Source organism: Amblyomma americanum, chromosome 1 (assembly GCF_052857255.1).
Source record: "Amblyomma americanum isolate KBUSLIRL-KWMA chromosome 1, ASM5285725v1, whole genome shotgun sequence".
NCBI classification, from domain to species: Eukaryota; Metazoa; Arthropoda; class Arachnida; order Ixodida; family Ixodidae; genus Amblyomma; species Amblyomma americanum.
The window spans coordinates 118743770-118769720 of record NC_135497.1 but is presented as its reverse complement, the minus strand read 5'-3'; the positions used below and the strand labels follow the sequence as shown (position 1 = coordinate 118769720).

The 25951-nt window shown below is 46.5% G+C and overlaps 2 protein-coding genes and 1 pseudogene across 4 annotated transcripts in view; 1 reads left to right on the top strand and 2 right to left on the bottom strand.

Moving 5' to 3' along the window:
* Positions 1-668, bottom strand: part of shrb (charged multivesicular body protein shrub) — a 44843-nt gene extending 44175 nt beyond the window's left edge. Inside the window, exon 1 of one of the 3 annotated variants that reach the window (XM_077646669.1) lies at positions 319-668. In XM_077646669.1, coding sequence (XP_077502795.1) covers positions 319-502 — 184 coding nt within the window. In that variant the 5' untranslated portion in view covers positions 503-668. The remainder of the gene's footprint in view (positions 1-318) is intronic. The other 2 variants (XM_077646668.1, XM_077646667.1) reach the window with 2 other exon arrangements.
* Positions 669-987: 319 nt separating this feature from the next.
* LOC144113541 (EKC/KEOPS complex subunit TP53RK-like) lies at positions 988-3765 on the top strand. Its single transcript, XM_077646666.1, has one exon. It carries the CDS (start codon positions 1169-1171, stop codon positions 1850-1852), a length of 684 nt encoding a protein of 227 aa, XP_077502792.1. The 5' UTR covers positions 988-1168; the 3' UTR covers positions 1853-3765.
* A 7488-nt stretch (positions 3766-11253) lies between these two features.
* Positions 11254-21032, bottom strand: LOC144113373 (paired box protein Pax-1 pseudogene; annotated as a pseudogene).
* Positions 21033-25951: the final 4919 nt, after the last annotated feature.

The window sequence follows — 25951 nt, the reverse complement described above, 5'->3', positions numbered from 1 at the left end:
TAGGTTGATCCTGACCGCATGAACCCGTTTCCGTATCAGAGGTGGTGAGTCAGATGTGGTTTGAATTGCAACAAGATCAGACAGAAGAAAGCATTCAACCATGAAAAGCGTGGTCACATACGCATTACGAAAGCAAGACCGACTTCCTAAGCACGTGATGCAACATAAAAGCTCCAAATTGCGCATTGACACTCCCAATGAAGTTACAAGCGGGCGGCAACGGCGTGCCAAGCATCTTGACAACGCGATGACACAACGGCCGAGATAGCCCCGTCCCGTGCCAATACATAACTGCGGATCGAGACCCGCCTTACTCACCTCGCTTATTCTTCGTTCCGTGCTTTTTGGCAGCTTCTAATTCCATTTTGACTTTGGACTCCAGAAAATCCTGCTTCTTATTTAGCATTTCTTCGATCTCGCGCAATCTTTGAATCGCCTCCCCTGGCGAAGGTGCTTTTTCGCCACCTTTACCACCACCAAACATTTTCGCAAAGAAACTCATTGTGGATCTAACGCAGTCTCTCTGCTCAGGAACACAAGCGATGACACTTCAACGCTATGAAGAGTAAATCGGCACGTTTAGCGAAAGCCTTGCTCTAAAAGAGACCGCTGTATCGTTCAAGGACTCTTCCTACGCTACACCTAAAAACTGCAGCCAACGTACGAGCGAACGTCTCGTATACCAATTGGTATTTCATCACTGTCAGAAAGCTACAACGTCCAAATGCAGCAGTTATTTTAATATATATATTTAATTTAGAAAACCTCTGTGAGCTCATATTGACGTTTAAGCGTTGAGATGTAAAAAATTGATATTTTCATGTTGTTAGTGTAATGTTAGAATGTTGGAATAATTCTTAAAGAATGAAATAAATAATTTCACAAGTAAGCTTATACAATGTTTTGCACACGCAATTAAGTCACATTTAATAGGTCATAGCCAACGTGGCCAAGGTTTATCATAACATATGCATAATCCGTAGCAGTTTCGTAATAGCGATCCGTCATGGCGGCGACCGTCCACGCAACGCAACGCCTACTTGGTCCACGCCTTTCATAGGGTAGGGACCCTACCTTTCGTGCCGTCACGCTTTGCGCCACGGTTGGACTTCTGGAATAGCGTTGGCTAGTGCTCTTCTCGTCCTCGTACACTCGTTCTGGTGGCGTCATGGACGCGTTCGACGCAGTTCTCTTCAAGCAAGGTGCAGAAGCAAGAGTTTATAAAGGCACGTATTTCGGAAGGGCCGCAATTTTTAAGGAAAGGTTCGAAAAAAAGTACAGACACCCGGACTTGGACAGGCTTCTGTCGGTCGAGCGCTTGCGAGCTGAAGCCCGCGCTTTACGAAAGACTAGAATGGCTGGTGTGCGGGTGCCACCAGTGTATTTCGTCGACTTGACATCGAGAATCATTGTGACGGGATATGTCGATAACGCCGTGACTGTTCGCGACAGGATTGTTTCTCTGCAGTCTGAAGAACCAGCGACTGTCAAGGAGAGCTTGGAGTTCCTGATGGACAAGATTGGCGAAGCTGTCGCGCTTTTGCATAAGAACCACGTCGTCCACGGTGATCTCACTACTTCCAACCTGCTTGTTCAGCGTCGCGACGGAGAATCGCCGCTAATATATGTCATCGACTTCGGTTTGAGCTTCATTAGTGAGACAGCTGAAGACAAAGGCGTTGACCTGTACGTCCTAGAAAGAGCGTTCCTTAGTGCTCATCCAGGCATTGAAAGCTTCTTCCAGCGATTTCTGAACAGCTACTCGAAAAATTACTCTCAAAAAGCAGCGAACATCTTGAAGAAGTTTGGTGAAGTAAAACAGCGTGGGAGAAAGCGTACCATGGTCGGCTGACCCTTGACATTCATGTGGGATTTGAGTTAACTTTTTCATTTTCCACAAAAACGAACTTCGCCTGACGTGTCATACTGTGCACATGTACAAATCTGAAGAGTAAAAAAGTGCACAAACCTGAAGAGTAAAAAAGTGATTATTATTAGTGTTTTGGGCAAGCAGCAGTTCTTTCTTGGCTGCCGCGGTGGCTGAGTGGTTATGGCGCTCGGCTGCTGGCCCGAAAGACGCGGGTTCGATCCCGGCCGCGGCGGTCGAATTTCGATGGAGGCGAAATTCTAGAGGCCCGTGTACTGTGTGATGTCATTGCACGTTGAAGAACCCCGGGTGGTCGAAATGTGCGGAGCCCTTCACTACGGCGTCCCTCATAGCCTGACTCGCTTTGGGACGTTAAACCCTCATAAACCAACCAAACCAGCAGTTCTTTCGGTAGTTGCTCAAAAAATGTAATGAGACTGTGAAACCTTATTATCCATGACAGTGTCGAATGTTGAAGTTTTCAAAATACTTAATTTAGCATAGCACAGACAAATCAGTGGATGGGATGTGCGTCACACGGACTTCACCAGCAGCTTAACGCCCCTTTCACTACAAAAACTCCTATGGATTTTATTGTTTATCTGGTGCAAAAGGAGTGCACTGGTCATGCTTTCTTGATTGATGTGGCGAACTTATTGTACTTCTCTCACAATGACCTCTTTGCTGCAGTCAAAGCCCATTTTGTAAAATGTGGCACCATTTCATTTCTATGTACAAATCTATGTCATTATTTTATTCTTATCTGAACACAATATTTGTGTGTTTTCAAAACGTGCATTGGATTCAGTGAGACCACATTGACAGAATAGCATGAAGACAAGGAACTTGGAGAAACTTAAAACACGACTCAACGGCACTTATGTTGTGTCGGTTTGCCCCTGTGTCCTGTCTTTACACTATTTTCACAGTGTGATCTTTTACCAACTAGCCCTATTCCGAACTGCTGTCAGATATTTAGTGACATGGCATCTTCATAAATTCATCAGTGGCTCCTGTTTTTTTAACATCTTTGTCTCTGTTGTTGATCATGAGATTAACAGTGCATAAAGAGTGGTAGCATTTTAACGTAGTTAAGCCAAGGAGACGTGCGAAAGCATGTGTGTAGCCTGGTTGGCTCAAGGTTTTGCTTTGCTGGGTCATCAGCACGTCTGGCAACGACATTAGTTCGATAGTAGTATTAGTTGAAGACTAAGTGCAATGCACAGCGCGCGAGCGTGTTGCAGTTTAACATGAGGCGTGATCTGCTGCGGCGATAGCATAGTGCTTTCGTGCACAGGCCAGCGAAGCTTATCTGTTCGCACTGCCATGGGCTCGAAACCCAGTTGTGGCAATATTTATTTTGTCTGTTTATTTACTTGTTTATTTACATAAGTATGCTATGTCGCCATTGCTATTTTCTTGGCACAAAACCACATGCATTGCAAGATCTTGCTCAGGGTCTACCCATCGAAATAATGCTTTCTCACTAAAAGTTGATTTTTGGGGCCTCCTGGTAATTCATAATTGGAAGATGGATATGTAGGTAGGCGGTCATGCAAAAAGACTAATTGCACTCGTCCTTGCCATTTGGCATCATCTTGTGTCCCCGTCGGCCTGCAAATTTGTTGCCTAATTGTATTCGTTACCTACACCTTTGTCAATGAAAGTGCTCTCAGCATCTCAAGATTTGTAGACAACTACCTGGTTGTTCTTGAGCAAATTGTGTATGAACCTAGGCAAGGTGGAACCAGTTTTAGATGTGTGTCAACAAGACTGTAAACTTATCTTTTGCCTGTGACGCGCATAAAGACAATATATACGCTCTTAGGCATCACTGTAGCCTTTCAGAAAAAGTGTGTGATGGAACTCATGAGAAGCAAAGAATTATTGCCATACGATTTGGCTTGTTCTCTCTAAAGGTAGCAAAAACAACCCTGTACTTCAAACCAGCTTTTCCACGGTCATGCCACTGCAATTGCTGAAGGCAGTTTTTGCTCTCTAGATTACAGGGCTACAAAAAGCGGTGCACCCACCATATCTGCTGGTTACAATTGCCAAGACTTAGCTGCAGAAGACGAAAAGTCTCCAAACATACAAGGTCATGAGGTGAAGTATAACCAGTGGTTGTTACTTACGGTTTCACGATCGCAAGAATGCAACCAACAAGCATCATATGCCAGATGTTTTCTCAGCACCCTTGAAATTTGCAGAACACTATCCTCACATCATGACAACAGGAGAGTACAAGCTTGGGTGCAATGAGAGTCATTCCAGGTCTTGTCTAAGTTGTGTTGGGGGATCTAATAAATTTTTCTCTCATGCAACAACGTTTACACTGAACAGACTGGGAGGTCTAAATGCCGGGATATATGAGCATGACTTGTCTTTAAAAAGCAAAGTGGATCGACATGTCCATTGTAGCCAATCTCGGATTAAACAAGCTAACACTAAACTCTTGGGCAGAAGCAATGGCATTGCTGCTGAAGGCTTTCTTTGACCATAAACAGTTGAATCTGCATTAATGACACGTCTTCATGGTTTCAGTACAAAGGTTTTTCTTGGCAGCATGTGTATAGATAATTCGGTTTTGTTTTGTTCCCGTGAGCTTACAAAATGTAAGCTCAAATTGTTTCCCAATAGCTGTTAGGTATGCTCCATCTCGCAAGTTGTCTGCAACACTGTGAAGGCTGCAGCGATTTGAGCCAGCCAGAACTGCATGTGGTGCAAAACTTGTTCCTCCACATCCCTCACACCACACCACCACATCCTTCACACCACACCACCACATCCCTCGCACCATCCCTGAGATTGAAAGAGCACGTGTCGAGCTTCTGCGTGCAGAAGACTTGGCTGACTTGGCAGGCACCATGTTTAAGATTGGTGTGCACCACTCCGCCGCAACCTCTGCAGTGCTGTGTGCATGCAGACTTTCTCTGCTAATTTAATCAGTGAATGAAACCTTCACTATAATTTAGAAACACCATCCTGAATTACCTTTTTAATTACTGCAGTAACTGTGAAAAATAGACACAACACTGCTAAAATATCTGACAGACTGTTTGTTGTCTTTTTTGGTCCTAATTGGATGAGAGAGCTCTACTTTTCAAGTGCTGCAAACAACTTCTGATATGAAGTATTGGTAGCATCCCACCCACTAGCTTGCACTTGTTGCCTGTGCTGTGCTCAATCGCATATTTTCATTGAAAACTATCAATCAGTTAGCCTAGAAGGGAACAGTGTGCAAACATTCAAAACGGTCAGAGTCAACATAGCCAGAAATAAAAAAAATTTACTGTGAAGTCGTGGGATATGACCATCCCCTAAAACATATAGCCCAGTCTGGTTTGTGGTGCAGCTTTCTGTTTTTTTATGAAAGCACTGAAAGCTAAACCTCTAATAAGAACCTCAGCAATTTCATTTCATCTAATGTACAGAGGTCCTTTTACAACAATGAAAGGCTGACGAGATCTCGGAATGGGTGCTACAAGTTTCGGTCCCAAGTTTTGTGGTGCCTGATGTCTGCATGAACTGGCTGGGGTTCCCATGAAGAAGTTTCATGAGGCTCTCGCATCAAAGCGTTCGCACATCATGTACATGTGGGGTAGCTGAACACCAAATTTGCTGTGGCCTATGTTGGCTGGATAATGCTGTTTCACCATTTTTATGAAAAGTAGGTTAGCTTTGGCTATGTAGCAGCTGCAAGCCACAAGACGTGTTCTTATCAAAATACATTTCAAAGCAAGGGCATGAACACCCATCACTCTAAAGCTTGTGGCCCTTGCATTTCAAGCAGTGTCAAGTATCAGCTGCACTTGGTGGATCTGCACTGAGGAGGAGAAGGGAAACACTTTTATTAGCTAGCTGTCAATCTAGATGCCTAGAATATGAGTAGTGAGCAGGACCACTGCTTGCTATAGGTCTTTGTTAAAGTCTGCTAGCCAGGTGGCCCAGTTACGGGGAGGGGGATTGGGATAAAGGGGGAGAGGAAGTGACGGGGCAAGAGAAGAAAGAGTTATCTATTGTTGGTGCAGAAGGAAGGGCAGTCAGGGCAGTGGGGGTGCTGGTTAAGTTTGTATAGTATAGCCTAGGAGGGGTTAGGAGTGATCGGAATTGAGTTTTGCGGTATATGCGAGTTTCTCGGATCATGATGGACAGATGTGGCAGTGTAAGTTTTGTTAGTTGTGATCGCATGTGTTTGTAGTGTATCTTGATGGTCTTCTTCAAGACCACCCTCTCGTCCACCGTTGGTGGGCTTGAGCATGAGATCACTGGCACTGGGTGGGAAATTTCACAGGTGAGCAGATGCGTCAGCTCATTACCAGTGATCCCCCTATGGCCAGGATTACACTGAAGGGTTTCAGGGTATGGTTGCAATTGCATGAGTGTGTCATCTGAGGCCGTGCAGAGGTCTGATGGAAAGTTTCTACGGTGGAAAGCTCCGAACGCCTCCTGAGAGTACATATAGCATACATAGGCAAAGGAAAGAAAAGAATGGATAGCCTGGATAATGCAAGTAGTTCTAGCTGAGAGGATGAGATGACAGATGGTTAGATGATTGCTGCTGTAGATCTGCTGGCAATTTGAAAGGCATCAGAATTGAAGACAGTGTCACGATCAACTGACAGCAGGGTTCCCATTGCCTCCCTTACGACCAGACTTATTAATGTGAGCAGTAAGTATGTAAGGTTCTTTTGTGAAATTAAGCACCAGTTAATTCAACGGTTATGACAACTATAAATAATCTAAACTTCATCTTTCAAAGCCCATGTTCTTAAACTGGATACATTACCTTTCCTTGACTTTTTTTGGTTGTTTGGAAAAAGTTCATCCGACTCATAATTTTACTTCTTTGTTCATTACTTTGAATGGGTTATCTCTTGGGATATCAAAGTTTGTATATGTAGAGGGCGCATAGAAAAGACAAACACAGCATGACCTTACTGTTCTGAGTGCTCTTTCTCTGCATTCTTCAGTCACAGTCGTAGTCAATGACCACATGATTCAGGTTTTCACCCCCTTATTATAGTGGGCAGTCAGTGCCCAATCATCAGGTCATCAATATGTGTGTATGCGCAGAGCTTTGTAAGGCTTTCAAAAAGAAATGGCGCGCAGAATTGGTATTAGCCTACTATCTCTCTGAAATGGCTTCTATAATAGAATTGAGCTGGTTGAGCACAAAAAATTTTGTATGTCATTGTTATCTCATTATTGGCATTAAGTATTGGCTTTTATGAAGTGCCAATCAGCCACGCAAGGAACAGGAGCTCACAACTCAGTATAAGCTCTAGATAAATATTGTCTTTACAGTCCACTGCATATCAGTGTAGCAATTTCATGAATGACTGCATCACAGATACTGCCTATCTTTTTGAACTCGCTTTTGTTTGAGTACAAAACTGCATCATATGTATTGTTTTGAGAATTCAGAAGTGTGAGCTGTAATTTATCAAGCAAATTTATAAATAATATTTTATAGGGTCATGTGCACTCAGCTTACCTGGCTATTTCCCTTAGCAGAGTAAAAGCCTGTTCTTTAATTCCCTTTATGTTTTATTTCGGTTCTCTTCATTTGTATTTCAGTTATAAAATGAAAGCAACAAACTGCTTATTTATGGTTTGATTCTTTTATAGTGTAACTGTGGTGTTCAGTTCCTGTGTACTGGCAAGTCAAATTGCAACTGTAAAAACTGTTACAAGTGGTCTTGCTTCGCTGTAGTTTAGGTAAACATGTTTTGTGCGATGAGCCATGAAAAAAAAAAGTGGCCTACAAGAGGACACACTTCTTGCGGAATATCCACCTGCTTTTCAGTTTTCTGTTGAAAGTATGCACAACACATCAGTAACAATAACATCACCAGAAATATTTCCCACGAATGAAGCACTTCAGTCTGTGAAAAGGTAAAGTTTGCGAGATGAAAACCACACTATTAGAGCAGAGTTAGCTGCAGTATGGCAGGCTCCTTGGCGTGCTTCACCAATATTATTACAACCTATGTACTAAACATGAAATGTAAGCCACCTGCAAATCTCAGGCAACTGAGGAGCCATGTGAAGATGAAGGAAATCCGGCGTTTTCACACTGCCGGTCTGCGTATGTGCACCACTCCCCCTTGAGCTGCACTGGCTGAAAACGAACCACCTGCTCCTACTGCGCATGTGCAGTTAATGTTAGCGACAGGCGCATGCAACAGATGGCAGCAGCTGTCAAGCACAAGTTTTCCATTTCGCCTTGTGAAACCGGATCGTGCCTGCGGCTCCCACGTGCGTTTGCTTTCTACCCGTAATGGACAGATTTTCTCTACTCCCCAGAGGGCGCCACATCTTGTGAAAAACGTGTATTCTTGGGGCCTCTAAGCTTGGTTGTGCATTTCATGGCTTGGTGATGAAATAGGTTCAAAATGCACGGCGAGATGTAAGTACATTCAACAGAACAATGTATTTTCTTTTGACAGGTTTAAATAATGCGGACCAAGGGCCAGATTACGCAACTGTCAATTAGGAAAATTGTCAAAAACTTGTCACAAAGGTTTCAATAAGCCTCGCTCCTATCGGTCGGTCGTGGCCGGCGGCCATTTTGCTTTTTTGCGTCATGGGTGGCTGCAGATTACGTCACGGGTGTGGCAGAAGTGGTGACGTTGCACACCTAATTATGCAGCCGCTAGCTGAAAGTTTTTTGTCACAGTTTCGAGGCCGTCAATTTGACCGCTGCGTTTGTGACAGAAAATGGCGGCGGTGTACGCGGCGATACGACGTGCTGCGACTGGACCCAAAATATCCGGTGTAGTCGGTGAGGCCGCAGTGCGATTTTCGGTCACTGCTTTCACATGCAACACCGAGACAACGAGTTCGGTCTGAGGGACAGGCAAGGTTTCTTGATGTTTGCATAGGCAACCCATTATTAAACGCGACAGAAATGGCACACGTAGGAATGTGTTGATGATTTTATGACCAGCGTATTTTTAGATGCAAGGCAATATTTCGAATGCTTTGATTAGAATAAGCAGTTTTGGTTCCACCGCGGCAACAGCTCCCACGTGACCCCACGTCGCACGCTGTCTCGGCGATCCCCAATGGTCAGTCGCAGAGCGAACACACCGCCGCTGCGACTGAATTCCAACCGGGCGGAACTCGATCGCAAGCCGTCTGCGACTAGACCGACGGCCCTCCCCAGTCGCAGACCGACAGAATTCGCAGTGTCGCAGGCGAAAATCGCATGCATGTGAAACGGGCCTAACCACCACACAGTAGCTCGATTCCAGATGCCGCGCAAAAAACAATAACACGGCGTGAAACAGCTGCTTTCGTGCAAAGCGGCCTTTTTACTGCCGTCAGCACACCCCCGCGGCACCTAAAGTTACCCACCAGCCAATTAATAGCACAACTTCGAACGCTTTTTGTTTGCTTAATATTTTCGAACTTTAATAAAATATTAGTTATTTTCATCGCTGCTTATTTTCATTTCTTTTCACAAAAAATTTAGCAGACGGCCCCTCGAATGCTCTCGGGGCGCCGCCCTGCTGTAATTGGCTGATTCCTCGTTGCGTCATGTGGTGACGTCTCATCGTGTCGTCATTATGACGTCACTCAACCGCATGGTTTCGGTTTCGCTTTTCCTAACTGCACGCCATCCCGCGGCTGCCATCAGCCAGTCGCGTCGTTTCGAACGATGCTTGGTGCGTCACTGGTCTTAAATTTTTATTTTGGAATGACATCGCGCCGTTCTAACAACTGCTCATATTTTCCTCACTTGCACGTGATTCTTCCGTTCTTCGAGAACGCTGAAACGCAGTTTACAGTACATGCGGTGAAGCATCCTCAAACTACGACGGGGCCGTTTGTGAAAAGGCGCCACTGTTACTGCGTCGCAGTGCGAAAATGGCCGTGGAAGCCTTTATGATTTGAAAGAATTCTTCGACATTCCCGACTGTGCGAAAAGCAGAGCACGTGACGAAATCGCGAAAAATCGTCGTTGTCACTTGGTTTTTATTTGAAATGTAGACAACTGCCGTCCGGGCGTTCATTAGATAAAATTGCTGCAACGATATCGGCCTTCAGCTGTTTTTTGAGCGCCTTTAGATAATTCGAACACTTTTTCTGGTTCCTTGAAGGCCGAATTACCTAGATTTCACTGCAGTGATAATATAATAGTGCACGGTAGTGTACGTGCAATATTCTTCTGTTGTACAGTGAAACACAATTTGTTAACTTTGCTGGTTATAAAGGCTTTGTATTTGCATAATTTCTGCCTTAGCAACTGTTGCAACTCCTAGTTTTCATTTAAGGAAGTGTTCCGAGGCAAATTTGTAGCTGCGCCTGCACAACCGAAAGCTCGAGCATCATCTGTCTTTATCCTAATCTACTGCATACCTATGAGTGCACACATTTGTAATCATGTTTATCCGCTTATGACAGTAATGTTGCCGCAGAACCTTGTGGAAGCACTGGATGGATATGAGGAAAGTGGGCCTTTTCATTCGCAATATATGTTTTCCTTTTTTTTTTGCATGAAACAGAAAATAACTTGTTGTCTTTTGAGTGCCACTGACCATTTTAAATCCCGACGTCTTGCTTTTCGCTTAAATAAGTGCATTGAATACCTGCAAATTCTTTTCCTTCTAACTATGTACATTACTTTATTCTTTTGAACAAATGAAAATTCCTCTTTGAGGACAGTCATTTTTCTTTCATGGTACTGTCTGCAACTGCGATGATGATGATGACGACGGTGATGATGATGAATTTTCATCGCGCAAGGGCATCTGTGGCCAAAGAGTGCCATGGCACAATGTATTTTTGTTTACTCAGGTGGGGCCAAAGACCCCTTTCCCAAGCATTTCACCCTGAATAAACCGGCACCAGGCCAGGGGACAGCTTGTAACCGTTGTATCACCGCGGTGCGTGCCCGGCGGCACTGGGAATCGAACCCCGCACCTTCCGCATGCAAGGCGGATGCTTAAGCTACTAGGCCACAGCTGCGGTGTCTGCAACTGCCAAATCATATTCAGTAAAAGCAAAACTGGATGGGACAATTCTTATAAAAGGCTCTTCTATGGCTATTTATAATTTTTAATGAGCAAAACAAAATAAGTATCTTTAAGGCTAGTGAAGTAATCCTAACTGCATCTAAGTGCATTTGCTCATTTGTTGCTAGGTTGTAAGCAAAAAATGAGTGCTCATATGTTTTCTCCTTAACTATTTTCTCGGTGTTGACTACACCACGCGTGGCACAAATCACAGTTTTAAAGCGCCCTTGAGTCAATTTTGTGTAACTTTATTTCACAGCACAAAACCAGTACAACTAAACAGCTAAGCAAAATTTGTTGTGCCTAACACGCCAACTCTATTTTTTTCTGACTATTGCAGATATCAGAAGAGTTGAGGTGTAGTTACATGTGTCGACCTAAGATGTCCTTAATGAAGAAGGTTCTCTTTTGTGTGTCTAATCCCATGGAAGCTGCAGGTCGCTGCTCAATTCCCAGATGGTTCTTGGCCACAAGTCGTTGTGGCTTTGACCGTCCCAGAGTTCGCCGCAGGATACGATTGATGGAAGATATGCTGGGCAAGGAGTCTCGAGGGCAGACCCCATCAAAGAGTAGTCGCTCACGAATCTCCCAGGCAAATAGTGCACCATTCTCTTGCTTGTATTCGCGGATCTTGCGAATCACCAGAGGAGTTGAAACACGGGGCTTGCTTCCACCTGCAAGAAGATGCCATTGTTTTGGCTATTCGCCTTTTTCAACGCTCTCCTTTTTGAAATAATGCACTACTAGGGTAGATTTAACCTTGTACAAGGTACAAAAAACAGCCTTAAAATAATTACGTGAGGTGAACACTAAAGCTGATGAGAGTGAGTTGTGAGCAAAGCAGAGTTTTCGTTGAGTGAAAGGTAAGGGCAGGGCTATATCACTCCTTTTTCCATCTTTCACTATACAGTAGAACCCCACTGTTATGTTCGAGGGCACTGCGTCTTCTCGACTGCTACTTTGTTTTGGGCCAGTCCCACTGTAGCCCCCACAAACACCCATGCAGTACAAACAGGTCTGTTATATCGAGATTATGTCAGCGTTCCCACACGGTAAGTCGATAATGCCATCGCACGCTGCAGTGTTTTACCCCAATTCGGCATCTTAACAGTCTACGTTTACAGCACTCGGCACGGGGATGGCACGTTGGCCGGGGCTGCCGACACTCCATTGGCGCTTGACCATAGCGACGTCCCGCTCGCTTCCAGGCGATGTGAATTTTGTTGCGGCTGTTGGTGCAGTTCCTCCACCGTTGTGACGTGAGCGCGAACGACTGATGGCGCAAACACGAAACTACGTAGCGAGAAACAGCGTGTGGGCAGCTACGAGATACGGTTCCTTGGGTTGGCTCCGGGGCTTTTGTAGCGAGACCTACATTACGGTAGCATTTCTTGCCAGGGTGGCGGGCCGCCATGCTGTCACGTGGTGCAGAGCAGATGCCGGCGACGCGGCGCCGTGGCTGATCACGTTGTTCATCACGTGGTTTGTCACGTGACCGAGTTCCACTCAGCCAGCTGTAGCTATCGCGTCACTCGAGGTTTAACCATAGCTAAACCGCCGCCAATTTTTGCTTATGCCACCAACTTTTTCCTTTTCACTTGCAGCTTAAAAGACAGCTTGTAGATTCTAAGAGACGAGGATAGTATAGGATTTAAGCGGCCGCCATGAAAACAGTGCATAAGTGCATGCCTGCCGCAACCCTCTCTGTACGCGCTTCCTCTTCGTTGCTGCCTCCCTTCTACCGACAGCTGCCCGGACAGACGGAAAGTCTTTGCTGGGCGTTTAGGACGCTCTGCATGCGAGAGACACAGAGTCTTTAAAATTATAGAGACGCATGTTGTGCGTGTAGGAAAAAAAATGCAATGGAAAACGATGGGGGGGTGGGGGGGGGGGGAGGATTTTTCACGCGATATGTTCGGGTACATTTCTCGGCTGGTATGTTTTTTTTCTCGCCTTCGCGTGAAGAACGAAGTAGCGGGGTTCTACTGGATTAATTCACACACAATTTTAAACTGCAACAACATTGTCTTGTCGTCTGTGTTGCATAAAGGCACTTAGTGGCAACACATTGGAAGTGCAGAGTGATGACTCAGTTACAGGTCATAATTTATCAACTAATTCATTATTCTTCATAAACTTTTACGATTACGTGAAAAATAGTGCGTAGGTTGCGAAAAAAGTAAAACTCGGAACAATCATTGTCAAGGTAGTCGATGCGCAGTTTTTTTTTCTTTCTGCACTGGTACACTCGTTAGCTGAAAATATTAACATGCCATTATGTAAAACATGACAGACATGTACTAAAATACGTTTATGATGTTCCACTCGATCAAAAATGTGGGCGACTATTCGAAACAACTGCATGCAGGTGGCACATGAAGTGTTCCAAGTTATTTTTTTTTAAAATCTAGACATATTTCTACGTGCAGCACAACGTAAGATGAAATGCAACTTCGACATAACTGCAGAGCTAAAAAAGACGAACACAATGAAAGGAAAACACTCACGGTACGGATAGATGAAATGCAACTAGCTCAGGGAGCTACCCCATCCCCCTTCATTTTCTTTTTTCTTTCATTTTCATGCAAAGCCCTTTTTTGCTCATTTTTGTACCTGAAAAGAGCCTTAAAAATGGCTCATAGAACTGAGCACGCTTGGCATGCGCACTTTCTCATATATATAAAAAAGCGAGAGGATAAAAACGAATCGAAATAGAGAGCAGCGCCATGGTCTTTTGGCCACGTCGTGCTAACGTGGTATCCGGTATCACTGCTCCCGGCACTTCGCCGTACCTTGGAGCCTGCGGTGTTAATTCGAAATCATTACGCACGCCTTATAAAAACTTCACAAAACGATTCAGGACGTGCACGTAGGACATGTATGAAGTTTTGTCAGTGCTCACGCTAATGTGTGCCTTACCACAGCGCGCAAACTCCGAGCGATGTGGCACTACAGCTGCAATTGACCTCGCTAGTGAGAAGTATAGATCGGCGGACTCACTCAGGAGTCAACTCACTCGGGCTCACTCAGGAGTCAACTCACTCGGGCTCACTCAGGCTGACATGCAGATCATTATCTGAGTCGTGAGTGATTTCGGACTCACATTCGGAACATGATCTGAGTCGAGAGTCCTCGCTCATGCTCGCATCATGATCTGTGTATTTCGCGACAATGGTGTTTAGAATTATTTTTTTCCTCTTCGTTTGCTGACTGCAGAGGGTATTAAAGGTTTACTGCCGCGACCAAGGAAGCTTGAAAGTGAGGCGGCTTCTCGATGCCTGTGGGTGACCGAAGAAGAGGATTCCGTGGAAACGAGGAAGATGGCGTTTTGTCCCATTAGTTTACGCGGGTGTGGTAATGAGACGTGGTAATGAGCCGCATGTGGTTGTGTCGGAAGCTTTGACTGGGCTTCACGGTGACTCTGTGCTGGAGCAGGGGGTCCCTTCTCGCGCATCTTTCACACACATTGAGCGCATTCTCACGCTAATGTGAGTCGCGAGGCGAGATGAGTGAGAGAGCCCAGATTAGTCGTGAGCCTAATTAAGTTATAGTTCATGAGTTCGAGTAAGTGAAGCTGGCCAGCGTCTCCCTGGAAGACCAGGAGGCACTGCTCATTATCGCCAAGAAGTCAGCAGAAGCCACTGGGGCCCTGGACCAAGGGCCCCACCCGCAGAAGCTCCATCCGCCACTTCTGCAAATAAATGTTCATTCATTCATTCATTCATTCATTCATTCATTCATTCATTCATTCATTCATTCATTCATTCATTCATTCATTCATTCATTCATTCATTCTGTGAGTGTGAGTGAGTGAGCCCGTATGTTGATCGAACTTTTGCGAGTGAGCGGCTGAGTGAGCTTTGATGACTTTGCCGAGGTATGGTGAGAAGGGCTAAAAGCTTCGCCCTCAGTGCAGCTTCAGAGTAGCAGCAAGGTTTTGCGAACTTACTGCATACGACCCGGTGAATACGCTGCGATTAAGCCCACACTGACATGCGTACCACTAACGAGGTCAAGGGGGAAAAATGCTCAACAAATTCCAAAAGCCTTCTTTGCTTGCGTCCGTTTCAGGAAATGACCAGTGAATTATCCTCATGTAGAAAACAGAGCATGCTCTTAGCAACTTTAGGGTTTCACTCAACGCTTGATGTCACTTGACCGACGTCTGGGTCTTGTGCGGAAAAGGCGAAATATCTTACGGCGGTTAGCCACTTATGCACAGTCTCTTCTGAGGAATAATATGTTCAGGATTTTTTAGCCACCTGATATCTCTTAGCGCACTGAGATGCGTAAATCCTGAAGATGCGCCTGTAGGTCTCGGCTCGGTGTAAATTCACTAGCAACGCGGAGCATAGTCACAAAAGCGGTAAATCCTTCATTTTCTTTACTTGGTGATTTTCCGACAGTCTTGTAGCATGGCAGTCTGTACGAATTAAAGACAAAACGTCACGTTCCAAGTACCCTCATTCAAAACAACGCTGCCATTCTGCCAGCTGTTGAGCATAGTGGGAGTTAAGAAACCGTAGTCTGATATCAACCACAACTGGAAAGGAGATGGGGCGGTGACTTGAGGTCTGCCGCTATCATGCAACTTAAAGGGGCGGGCACCGATGGCTCCAGGCAGGATGGATCCGGTCTCGGTAAAGCGCGCCAGGATCTTGGAGACGCATCCGTGAGAGACGAGTAGCTGGCGTGAGATGTCGCATGGCCGGTAGCCGAACAAGGCCAGCTCCAGGATTCGCAGGCGCACGTGGAAGGGTAGCGGCTTGCCGTTGGCGAAGCTGCCGCCCAGCTGGTTGACGCCGCCGCAGCTAGCCGACGACGGCTCCCCGCCGCTCCGCACTCCGGCACCACCGCGCGACGCCGCGCCTGCAAAGAGGGCTGGCCGTCCATCGCTTCCATTGTGCAGTACAGAAACGCGCCTTGTGCGAGACCGTACATGAGAGGAATCGCGAGGACCCGCGCGTTTTGCGACTCTTCAGACGTTACGGCGTTTCAGAAGTTTGCAGCATCCAAATGAATGATGTAATGTATTGACTAGATGAGATTTTCTTCAGTTTAGGCCCTATTTCACAAAGAATAAAGAAATAGGAACTCTAGTTACTGAACCGCGACGACTTTTCGCAAAGTATACCAAAATAAGCAGCAGAATTCATAAAAGATTTCATGCGGAAATAACGCCTACGAGAACATCAAGAAAGAAGAATGACGTTTCTGTTGACATCTTACATGAAGTTGCCATATTAAGCAATCGCTTTTTTTGTGAATTTTGTCCGCTTAAAACACTTCATATACCTGCCACGTGCTTTCTCTCGCTCTTTCAGCAGACGTGGAAAGTTTTAATGCTTTAAAGTGAAATACTCTATTCAGATACATTCGATTTTTTTTAACGAAGCCTCGACTAATGCTGCGGTTCTGAAATTGTGCCTACATTCATGCCTTCCTTTATCTGCAGCAGACTGCACCCGAACCCATACGGGGTTTTCATTAGGACGGCGTCTCTGCAAAGTCATGTGTCGAAACATTTAAACCGTAATAAACGCTTTACCTTGAATGTATCAAGCTTACTGCACGGTTTACAACAAACCATTGTTTACAAGTGGCTTGGAGAGCAGGATTTTTTAAGACGAGGCGCCATACGCGTGGACAGCGTGTAAAAGTGGAGCCGCAGTCACCATAGCATTTCGTCAAGGTAGTCTTGGCGAAGAAAATGTAGTAGAATATATTTCGCACAGCGAAACATATCGATATGTTTTGGAACAGCATGTTCACAGATGTCGCATTTTGTCTTTTGTTGCGTACAGGTAAGAGCAGGTCTTTTGATTGCCAAGAAGATTGTTCAAAGTAGCTTCACAGCATAAAGGCTATACGTGCAGTGAAGCCAGCTTTGACGAAAAACAGGAAATGTGACTTTCGCTCTGCACTTCAGGAAAGCACACAAGAAAGACATTTTACCCACTAGCTTGGGTTCAGAGAGCCGTTAAGCCGGATTCTATTGTAGATTTTTTTTGTTGGAGGTTATGAAAGCCAAATCCGTTCCGTGGAACGCCGATAAGCTCACTGAACTTCTCTGAATTCTGTAAGCTTATCGGTGTTCCAGTCACCGTGCTCTTGTGCGGTCGAGAACGAGAAACGTCGTGCTCGCCTCTAATTCATGCGCCCAAATTGGCTTAAATGCACTTGAATACGACTCACGCAAATGAATTTTAAGGCAGTGCAGCATGCAGGCTGAGTCAGCGACAGTTTCTGATAATGAAATGGCAGGAACAGTTCAAAAGTTTTTTGACACCTCATAATTAAGACTGGTTCGATTCGCTGATCAGGAAGACAATTCGCGGTAATGATATACCTAACTTAAAGATGGCATGGGGATGTTACGAACTCTGCAAACTATTTCGATGGACGGGATACACAAAAAATATCGGTAAACTGTGCGATGTCATTGCGCGTTAAAGAACCCCAGGTGTTCGAAATTATTCCGTAACTTTCCGCTACGGCGTCTCCATAGCTCATATAGAGCTTTTGGAAGTTAAACCCCGCATATCGTACGAATTCAGAAGATATAGATAAATGTTGAGCTGCTACAAAAATTTTGCTATTGAGGTCTTTTTTTCTACTTTTTTGTTCATGTTGGTGGCTCTGCTTGGTAACATGCGCTTACATGTTCTGATTCCATGCTTCCAAGAGACCAGCCATAGAAAGAGAAGGTGACAGCGCACAAGAGTGTGAAAAGCTTGTCTTCAGGTAGGTAACGTTCAAAGGTCTATTTTTTTGCTCAAGATGTGAACAGAATACAGGACAGAATGATCTAGCTTTACTTCTGGCCTGCCGAGGTGGACCAGCTTATTTTCACAGACTGAACCAGACAAAGAGTGACCAATTGGAAATAAATATCCTTGAAAGCACTCAAAAAAAGTGCGACAGGCCTCAAGACTTCTGCACGTTATAGAGTTAAATTGCAACCCACTGGTTTGCTTCATACAGCGATCTGCAAGCGGTTCACTAAGGTGTCAGAGAAATGACAAATAAAATCGGACACAGCAACCCGCCTTCAGTCTGAAACATGCGTTTTCCTGCTGCAATTTTTTAAACTTTTCACGTTCCAGGAACATGCTTTGAAAACATGTGGCTCAGGAAATGTTTCTCTTTTTACATATGACAATTCATGTTGAACAAAGCGCCGTATTTAGTATTAGCACAACGCCAAACATATCTACACACAAAATCGTCATAGTGGAGCGAATCACATCACCACGAACTTTTGCTGGCACGAGAAGTTTTGTCAGCAGATATGTGACCCAAATCTACATGCTGCTTCATCAAATGAAAAGCGAAAGCTTCAGGTAAGAAATGGCCTATAATTCTTCCAACGCACAGTAGGCGTCCTTATTCTTTGTTTAAACGAAAAGTCAGCCGTTAGCAACGTGTTAATACGTGCGACGCAACACGAGCCCAGAAAGTCTGGTAACAATGCATGCGCGCTATATTCATCATACGCAAGCCTTACGCGCTCAAGTCCCTCGAGGAGAAATCACTCCTTCGCAGTCTTGCACGCATTCGCCAACCTGGCGCTTTTCTCATCCGATAGCCCCACGTCCCGACTTTAGGTAGCTGCGCTCTATTTATGTCGTTGACACCTAGAAGTGGGCCTCATTGCTCGAACTTATGTCTAGATTTCCATGTCAAGGCCATTGATTAAAAAACAATTTTTTTTTCTACTGGATTGTGTAATGGTAGTGTCTTGCTCGTTGAAATCAACTCTGAGACCGCTATCTCAAAGCACAGGCGTGGGCAGTAAAGCCGTACTGATCTTACTGATCAGTGCCGGGTAAATCTAGTCCAGATCTGAACTGACTGACGTTCACAACTCGGTCACCGTTACGGACTGACCGCTGCCCACATCACGGCAGCTACCGGACCACACAGGGCATCACAGGCTAGCTGAAGGTTAAAATGAGCGTGTCTGATCACAGTGCGTCTTATTTGAAGTGACCAAACGCCCACATTATTAAATTTTCGCCACGATGAAGGAGTGATGTTTCCGAATCATTTAATATAGGCTTTGATCCCACGACAGCGACATATAATTGCTAGTTTCTATTGGAACGCGTAATGTGACCTCATCGCGTCCTTCCTTGTCAGATAGTTTACAATCGTTCCAACGGCCACTATTCAACAGAAAATGGGGAGAACGGCCTGCCAATGATGTAGTACCCGAAAGGTGGCGGCCAGCAGAGCTGACTGCTGTCCTACGATCAGAATGTTTACAGGTTCTCGCGATTTTTCGTTTTACATCACCGAAATGCTTTTCCGGCAGATACCATCTGACACAAATCCGATTCCCCGCGAGCTGCGCAAAAAAGCAATCATAAATAGAAGTGCTCAACCCAGACGTTGTTTTCTGTCTTATAATATTCTGCACAAACCCTACCGGTACCTACTAATGTGATTCGGAGTAGAATAGCAAAGATGGACTGCCTACATCAGTAACTTTACGTCGCGCGCCAACCTACTAAGGCTCGCCTTATGCTAGACTGAAGTTGAAGAAGAGTGTCTGTTATTAAATATTCGGTAATTTTAAGGCATCACACAGCAGAACTGAGTAGAAACGGCATTCGGTGCGAGCATGTAACATGATTCGATTCTAAATACTGTGACGTTTCAACGTGTGCAGGGTTACTGAAGCACTTCGTTATTTGCGACAGCCTCAAATTTTTCACATTTGCGCAAGAATAAATCGGCGCGCCGTCAACTCACACCTCACCCCCATTGTAAGCAGCAACTTTTTCCTTCAGGATCACCTTCGCGACACACTAGAGAACAGGACGAATAGGCACTTTAAAAGCTATAACGCACGTTCTTACCCAGTTTTTTTTTTGCGTGAGAATAACGAAAACAGCATAAAGATTGTCACCTTTGTGAACTGCCAACACGGGAAGTTGAACGGCTACGAGGAGCACGCATAACTATATCATTTTCAACGGGTTGCAAAAGTATACAGACACAAGTGGGAGAGTTGGGCCCGTGCGTTTTTCGCGCTGCCAGGTCAATGCGTAACCTTTAGCCAGTGTACGTAAATGCAAATAAAAAAAGAAGGAGCCCTTATAAATGCTCCACCGACAGTAAAGGAAGTTCACAATGAACGTTCCAGTTCAAGAAATAAGCGAAGAAAAAGCAGTAAAGAAAAACAATTTCAGTCTGAGGTTGGATCTGCCTGGTGGGCACTCAGGCAATTTCGTTCATTTGAGGAAAGTCACCTCCGCATAACAGAAAAATTAAGTAAATAAAGCAGTTACGGTCGTGATGTAGTACTAAACTGACAGGGGGCATCCTGCTTCAGTGACGCTTTTTTATGTGTACTCATGCGTGTCACACATTCCAGATTGACAAATTAAATCAAAACATACAAGCAATGTGAAGTATATTTTGTTTCAGAGCTCAAATATTTTTCACTGTTTGTGCCGCATACCTGTGGAAAGCGCACGCGTTTTCGACAGGTAGGTTAGAAAGAGTAAAGAAGAAATGCCCGACCAAACTAGCGGTTCTACTGGATCGAACCCAGCAAGACAGTGGAAGGCATTAGTGCACATCTCTGTGTATGAATGAGACAGTAAATCAAAAACCGCCATTTTAAGTTGCGAACGCACTAGTTACTTTGGTTTCGTGCTTCTCTCATGCACGCACTGAATTTAGCAAGCGCATTTTTTCATTGAGAGACAGTTTGAAATCAATGATAACGATAAATAATACGGTGCAGTTTTCTAGTTAAACAAATCTAGGAACTCATTGTCGAATTAACGCGGCTTTCACGGCCACCATTCCATGCGGTGGCGGAAGACAGGAGGCAGCTAAAGCGGTCACCGTCGCTAACACGCACACGCAAATTTAATCTCGCCTACACGACGCAATTTTGCGGGAAAACACTTCGCTACCTGAAGAAGTATTGAGCTGGAAGTTTTTTTTTTTCGGTGGTCGTACAACCATGAAAAAGCCTGAACTCAGCGTGCCACAAACGAAGGCGGCCGCTGACGCACGCCGCAGGCGTCGCTCGACAAGTGCGCGCGCGCGCGCAGCTCACCGTGGCGGCCGGCAGCGGCGGCGGCGGGCAGTGCTCGCGCAGGCTCCGTGGCGGCCGACGACATGTCCCAAACAAAGCGCCAATAGTGGGCGACATCTTTCCCTTATATAGGGGGCCGGGACGTGGGAAAGCGTCAGATGCTGTGGCTTTCCATCTGGCCGCCGCGGAGGGTAATTGGATTGAGAAACTTTTCGCATTCAGCGCCTCGGAACAGATTTCCTGCGCTGCTCCGTCTCCGTTTCCTTCGATCTCTCTCTTGCTGCTGCCTTCGCCGATGGTGGGTTGTAATTCGCTCCTCCTTTCTTCCGCCCGGGGAGGACCCGTCGGGGTGCCGAGGTTTATGGTCCGCGGGCCACCGGGCTCTCCTCTCCCGCAGACGCGCTCCACTGCGTGACTCGCTCCCTCCCTCCGGCGGCGAGGGGCTGCCGGCCCGAGATGCGGACCTTGCACGGACCGTCGTCCACCAGCGTGCAACGATCACGAGGACCGTCGTGGTGGTCAAGAGCGCGCGCTCGGGTGCACGTTATGTAGGGCTGGCGCGCTATTGCGAACAGTTGCTCGCGTCCGTTAGCGTCGCCCGCGTGCATTCCGATCGAGCTGCTTCGAAGCCATTGCTTATAACGAAGATCGCATTAGTATGTAGGACGGACCACGTGCTTGCGCAACGCGTGTAATACCAGCGAGAACTTTACGGAAATTACTGACATAAAGACTTTTATAGTAGAATTCGTTTCATTTTCTTGAATGTAAATAAAAAGATTAATTAAGCACGCATGCTTCCAGACAATTCCGCGTCTATTGGTGCATTTTTATTTTCTGTTGAACTGGTTGAGACATGGGTATTTTTAACTTTTTCAAAAAAAGACCCTTGATTATTTCCACCCCCAAATCAGTGCTTGTGTTAGCATCTAGCGGCTGAATATATTTAACAACAAAAAAAAGGGGGGGGGGCGGGAAGATAAGATCTGTCGGCACATCTTTGCCCTTGCAGTCCTGCTTCGCCTAGAGCAAAGATGAGTTCTCACAGGCGCGGATAACTCAATTTAACCAACCTAAAGAAAGGTTACATCAAAGGATGTGGCTATGGACAATACAGTTCATTTTCCCTGTCTGGTTCGTCGACGCAGACATATATGTGCACTTCCGTAAAAGAAAGACGGAAAGTGGTTACGCGGTTCTAATACCTACATAAACAAGCGAACCGACTGAGCATATTTCTGAGTGAAATGAAAGAAAGTGAAAGCAGGGGTGTTTGTTATTTCTTCGTAAGATTTCCATTTCTGTCGGAAGAAAGCCCAATGGTCTAGCTCTTTTTTTCCCTTTCCTGCCTGTCCTCTTCTAGTTTCTACCAATGACAACATGATAGCATTGCGCAAGTGTCCGCGCTGAACGTTTGTGAAGGCGGTGTGTGCTGTGAATTGCACGTACATAGCGAAAAGAAAAGCCGCGCCAGTGCTGAGTACAAACTGGACAGGGCAAAAAAAAAAATGAATAGGAAGGAAGCAAGTCGCACGCTGTCTGTGTACCGTTTCAGAGCAATGTTCTTGCTACGCGGCCCCGCTGTCCACCGCCACCACCTCTTTGATGCTTCTTACCTGGCGGTTCACTGTGTTGACAAAGACCGGACGGCACGGCCGCCCAAGAAAAACTTCTCTCTTCTTGACGCGAACTGGCTCAATCATCCGCGGTTTCCCCGCGCATCTCTTTTCCTTTCTTGGCGGGCGGGGGGCGGCGCCAGATACCGCCGCCGCGCAAACAACTGCGCCAATCCCCTGGCGGACCGGACTCATCCGGCGGTCGGATTAGGCAGGCACGCGGCCTGAAAGAGAGAGGGAGGAAGGGGCCACAGCGGCCGGAAAAGAGAAACCGGCAGCCCCCAAATCCGCCGGTGGCGCTCGCGCGCGGACGCACTGGGGAAGATATTTCAATTTCCAGAAGACGGCCCGCCGAGGAAATTGCGGCCGAGGGAACCGGGATCGCCACCTCCGCGCGCTGATCGTCATCTTCCGGCGGCGGCGATCCGCACCCTCCTCCACCCCCTCCGACCTCCCTTTGCCCGCCCCCTTGTTCTCCCCAAGTGGGTCGGCGCGACGCGTCTTTCGCGACAACGTGATGGAATGCGCGCGCGCACTAGATCGGAATGAACGTGTCACACGCACTCGAGCGCATGTCGCAATCTGAGAGCTTAGGTCTAAAACGATTATGATTCGACCGGCAGTGTGCGTAGAGAGAAGAGGTGCGATATCGTCGAACTCACGAGCCTCCGAGATTCTTAGTACGGTTTCCTTAGAGCGTTATGGGACACAGAGCGCAACTACAAGGACGGACTACGTATAACCACACGATGAGCGCTGCAGACTTAAACAGCACGAAAGCTGTTGGAGTCCTTCGTAGTATAGTTACACCATGTGTCATAATCAATCTGTACCAACTGACCCATTTAGCATGTTCACTTTCCTGAAGCGACAGCGGCCTTCTTTAGCTGCCACCGATAGCGATTGGCCCGCTAGGCATCGTGTTCGGGGCTAGTACCGAGCGGCCACGCAGGTGGATGATGGTACTCGCTAAGGTTCTAATAAGGAATATTAGTGCAGCTTGCATGGCACTCTGCTCAACAAATTGGCTTCTTTTATTGCACGAGTTTTACTTCCACCACCTCGCCATTTTAACACTAGACCACCCCCACGCAAGGCAGGTCTAATTTACTTGTTAAAATTCGTAACATTTTGTAATTATCCCACCCAAGAAGCGCAAGTGTTATGAAAAGACGCGAATTTTAATGCATGAATGATTGAAAATGGACGGGGTAGATCTCTGCCGGAGCATTTCTTTCCGCAAAAGATTCCACTCAGCTACCTAGTGGTAACCAGTGGCCACGAAACACTTGTCTAGGCCGAAGTCACACGATTCCTGACTGGTTCCTACAGTTCCGCCGAAAAATTTTTACATTTCCGTCAGCGGCTTTTCCACATGTATGTCGGAAAAGTAAAAGAAATATGTAGAGGCAATCAAATGGAATGATGCGAAGGAAATGCTGTAGCACGCTTCTTTCACTCGCCAATTTATTTCTATTCTCATTGTATTGCAATGCGGAGTTAATTGTCTCTCAGCCCATATTCTGTTCTAATTCTGATTATATTCCAAATCCGACTAGGCAGCTAAGCAAAATGTGTCACATTATTAGATCGCGGCGAATCTTCATAGCACTATCGACCCAGTGGTGCAGCGGTTAAGCGATGCACCACTGCACAGGCAAGGGGTTGCACTGGCAGCATGCGAGGCGGATGCTCTACCACAAGTCAGCGTTGGCCCTGCGGTTGAGTATCCGCCCCCCCCCCCCCCCCCCCCTCGATCCTCAGCGCCGCCGAGTGCCCACAGGTTTTCTAATCGGTACAAGATTCCCCCCCCCCCCCCCCCCCCCCCCCCACGCCTGGTGCTCGGCCGTTCCAGGACGAAGTGCATGGGAAAAGTGTCCTGGGACAAACCATTGCTTTGACAGGTTAGTGACTTGTTCTACCGTCAAACAACTTACATTCGCCTTGTGCGGTACGGCCCACTTGTGGCCATTTCTTTTTTCTCAGTCGCCAAGTACGCCGAGCGCACCTTACTGCCCCTCTCCTTGTCACCGTAACACAGCGCTTGCTGCGTACTTTCCCTTTTACTTCATAGCAAGCCGCGCTCGTCGTCAGTCCAGCGATAGCTTCTGCTTCTTTCGCTTTTGCTTTCCATGCCTTGCATTCCCCCCGCCTTCTTGCTGTCGTTGCAAAGCAGGTGTCTTTCCAGTCCACTCCTGTCGCCTTAAAGCAAGCTCACGCACTCCGGGCGGTCTTAGCCCTGATCATTCCGAGGTGGACATGCTGCCTATCTTTCCACAACACCGTAAAAATGGCAGAATAGAAAACAAATGCACAGATATAAGGAAAGCGTACAAGATCACCCTGGGATTGCCGAGATCCGCATTCAAAGAAGTGGTCCTAACCATGGGCGCACACTGTACCTACGAGGCACACAAAGAGGCGGTCAGAGTCAGACAAAAACGCAGACTGGCCCTCAGTTAGACAGGCCGCAGAGTCGTAAAAAACCTGAAGCGGCTCCCGTCACAGCAACCCAACCGAGTCCCCAAATCGAAACCCTACCAGTAATAAAGACGAAAATACAGAGTCCTGCCGATACCCAAGAACATGGACACGATTCATAACGAAGCGCGTAGAAAAGCCAGAGCACGGAACATTCAAAACACAGTTCGTGAAAGTACGAATCTCCTCTTCACTGGCGCGAGCAAACAAAGATGGACAGCCATCGCACTGGTCACGGACAAACACAGCAGTGAGCTAAGCAGTACCACCATAAAGGGCAATATCCAGGAAGTAGAAGAAACCCTCTCGCCCTAGCGATAAAACACGCGAGCTCGACAGGGACTTCAGCAGCGATACTATATGTGATTCCAAACACGCATGTCGGACCTTCCTGGACGACAACGTGTGCAGTCATATCATGAACACGAACCGGTCAGAACACCGCTAACAGTCTAATCTGGTTCCGAGCCCACGAGACTGTAGTGGGGAACGAGATGGCGGATAGGCTAGCCAGAGGGCACTTCTACCGGGCTCCTGACACGCTGCCATCCAAACCAGAAACCACGGGCTCATCAGGAAAGTTAATAGGAGACTATAAACTAAGCGTACGCTGACATGAAGCGCCACACAGAAACCTAAGCAGACAGGAGGCTGCGATCTGGAGGAATATTCCGGCTGGCACCTTTCCAAACCCAGCTAGATATAACAATATTCTAACAGGATCAGCGGTTAAGCGATGAGCTACTGCCCTGTGATGGCAAGTGCTGCCACCGGTGGGGCTTGTGCGAGCCAGGTTGTCCTTCCCGAGAAACCTTTCGCAACCAATGATTAATTTTATTGCCACCTGCCACGGTGGTCAGTTTGCTCACAATCCGGTGAGCATGTTGTGAGGACGCCGCAAAGTCAC

Coding starts and splice junctions, on each gene's coding strand:
- LOC144113541 (XM_077646666.1), top strand. CDS start 1,169: ATGGACGCGTTCGACGCAGTTCTCTTCAAGCAAGGTGCAGAAGCAAGA.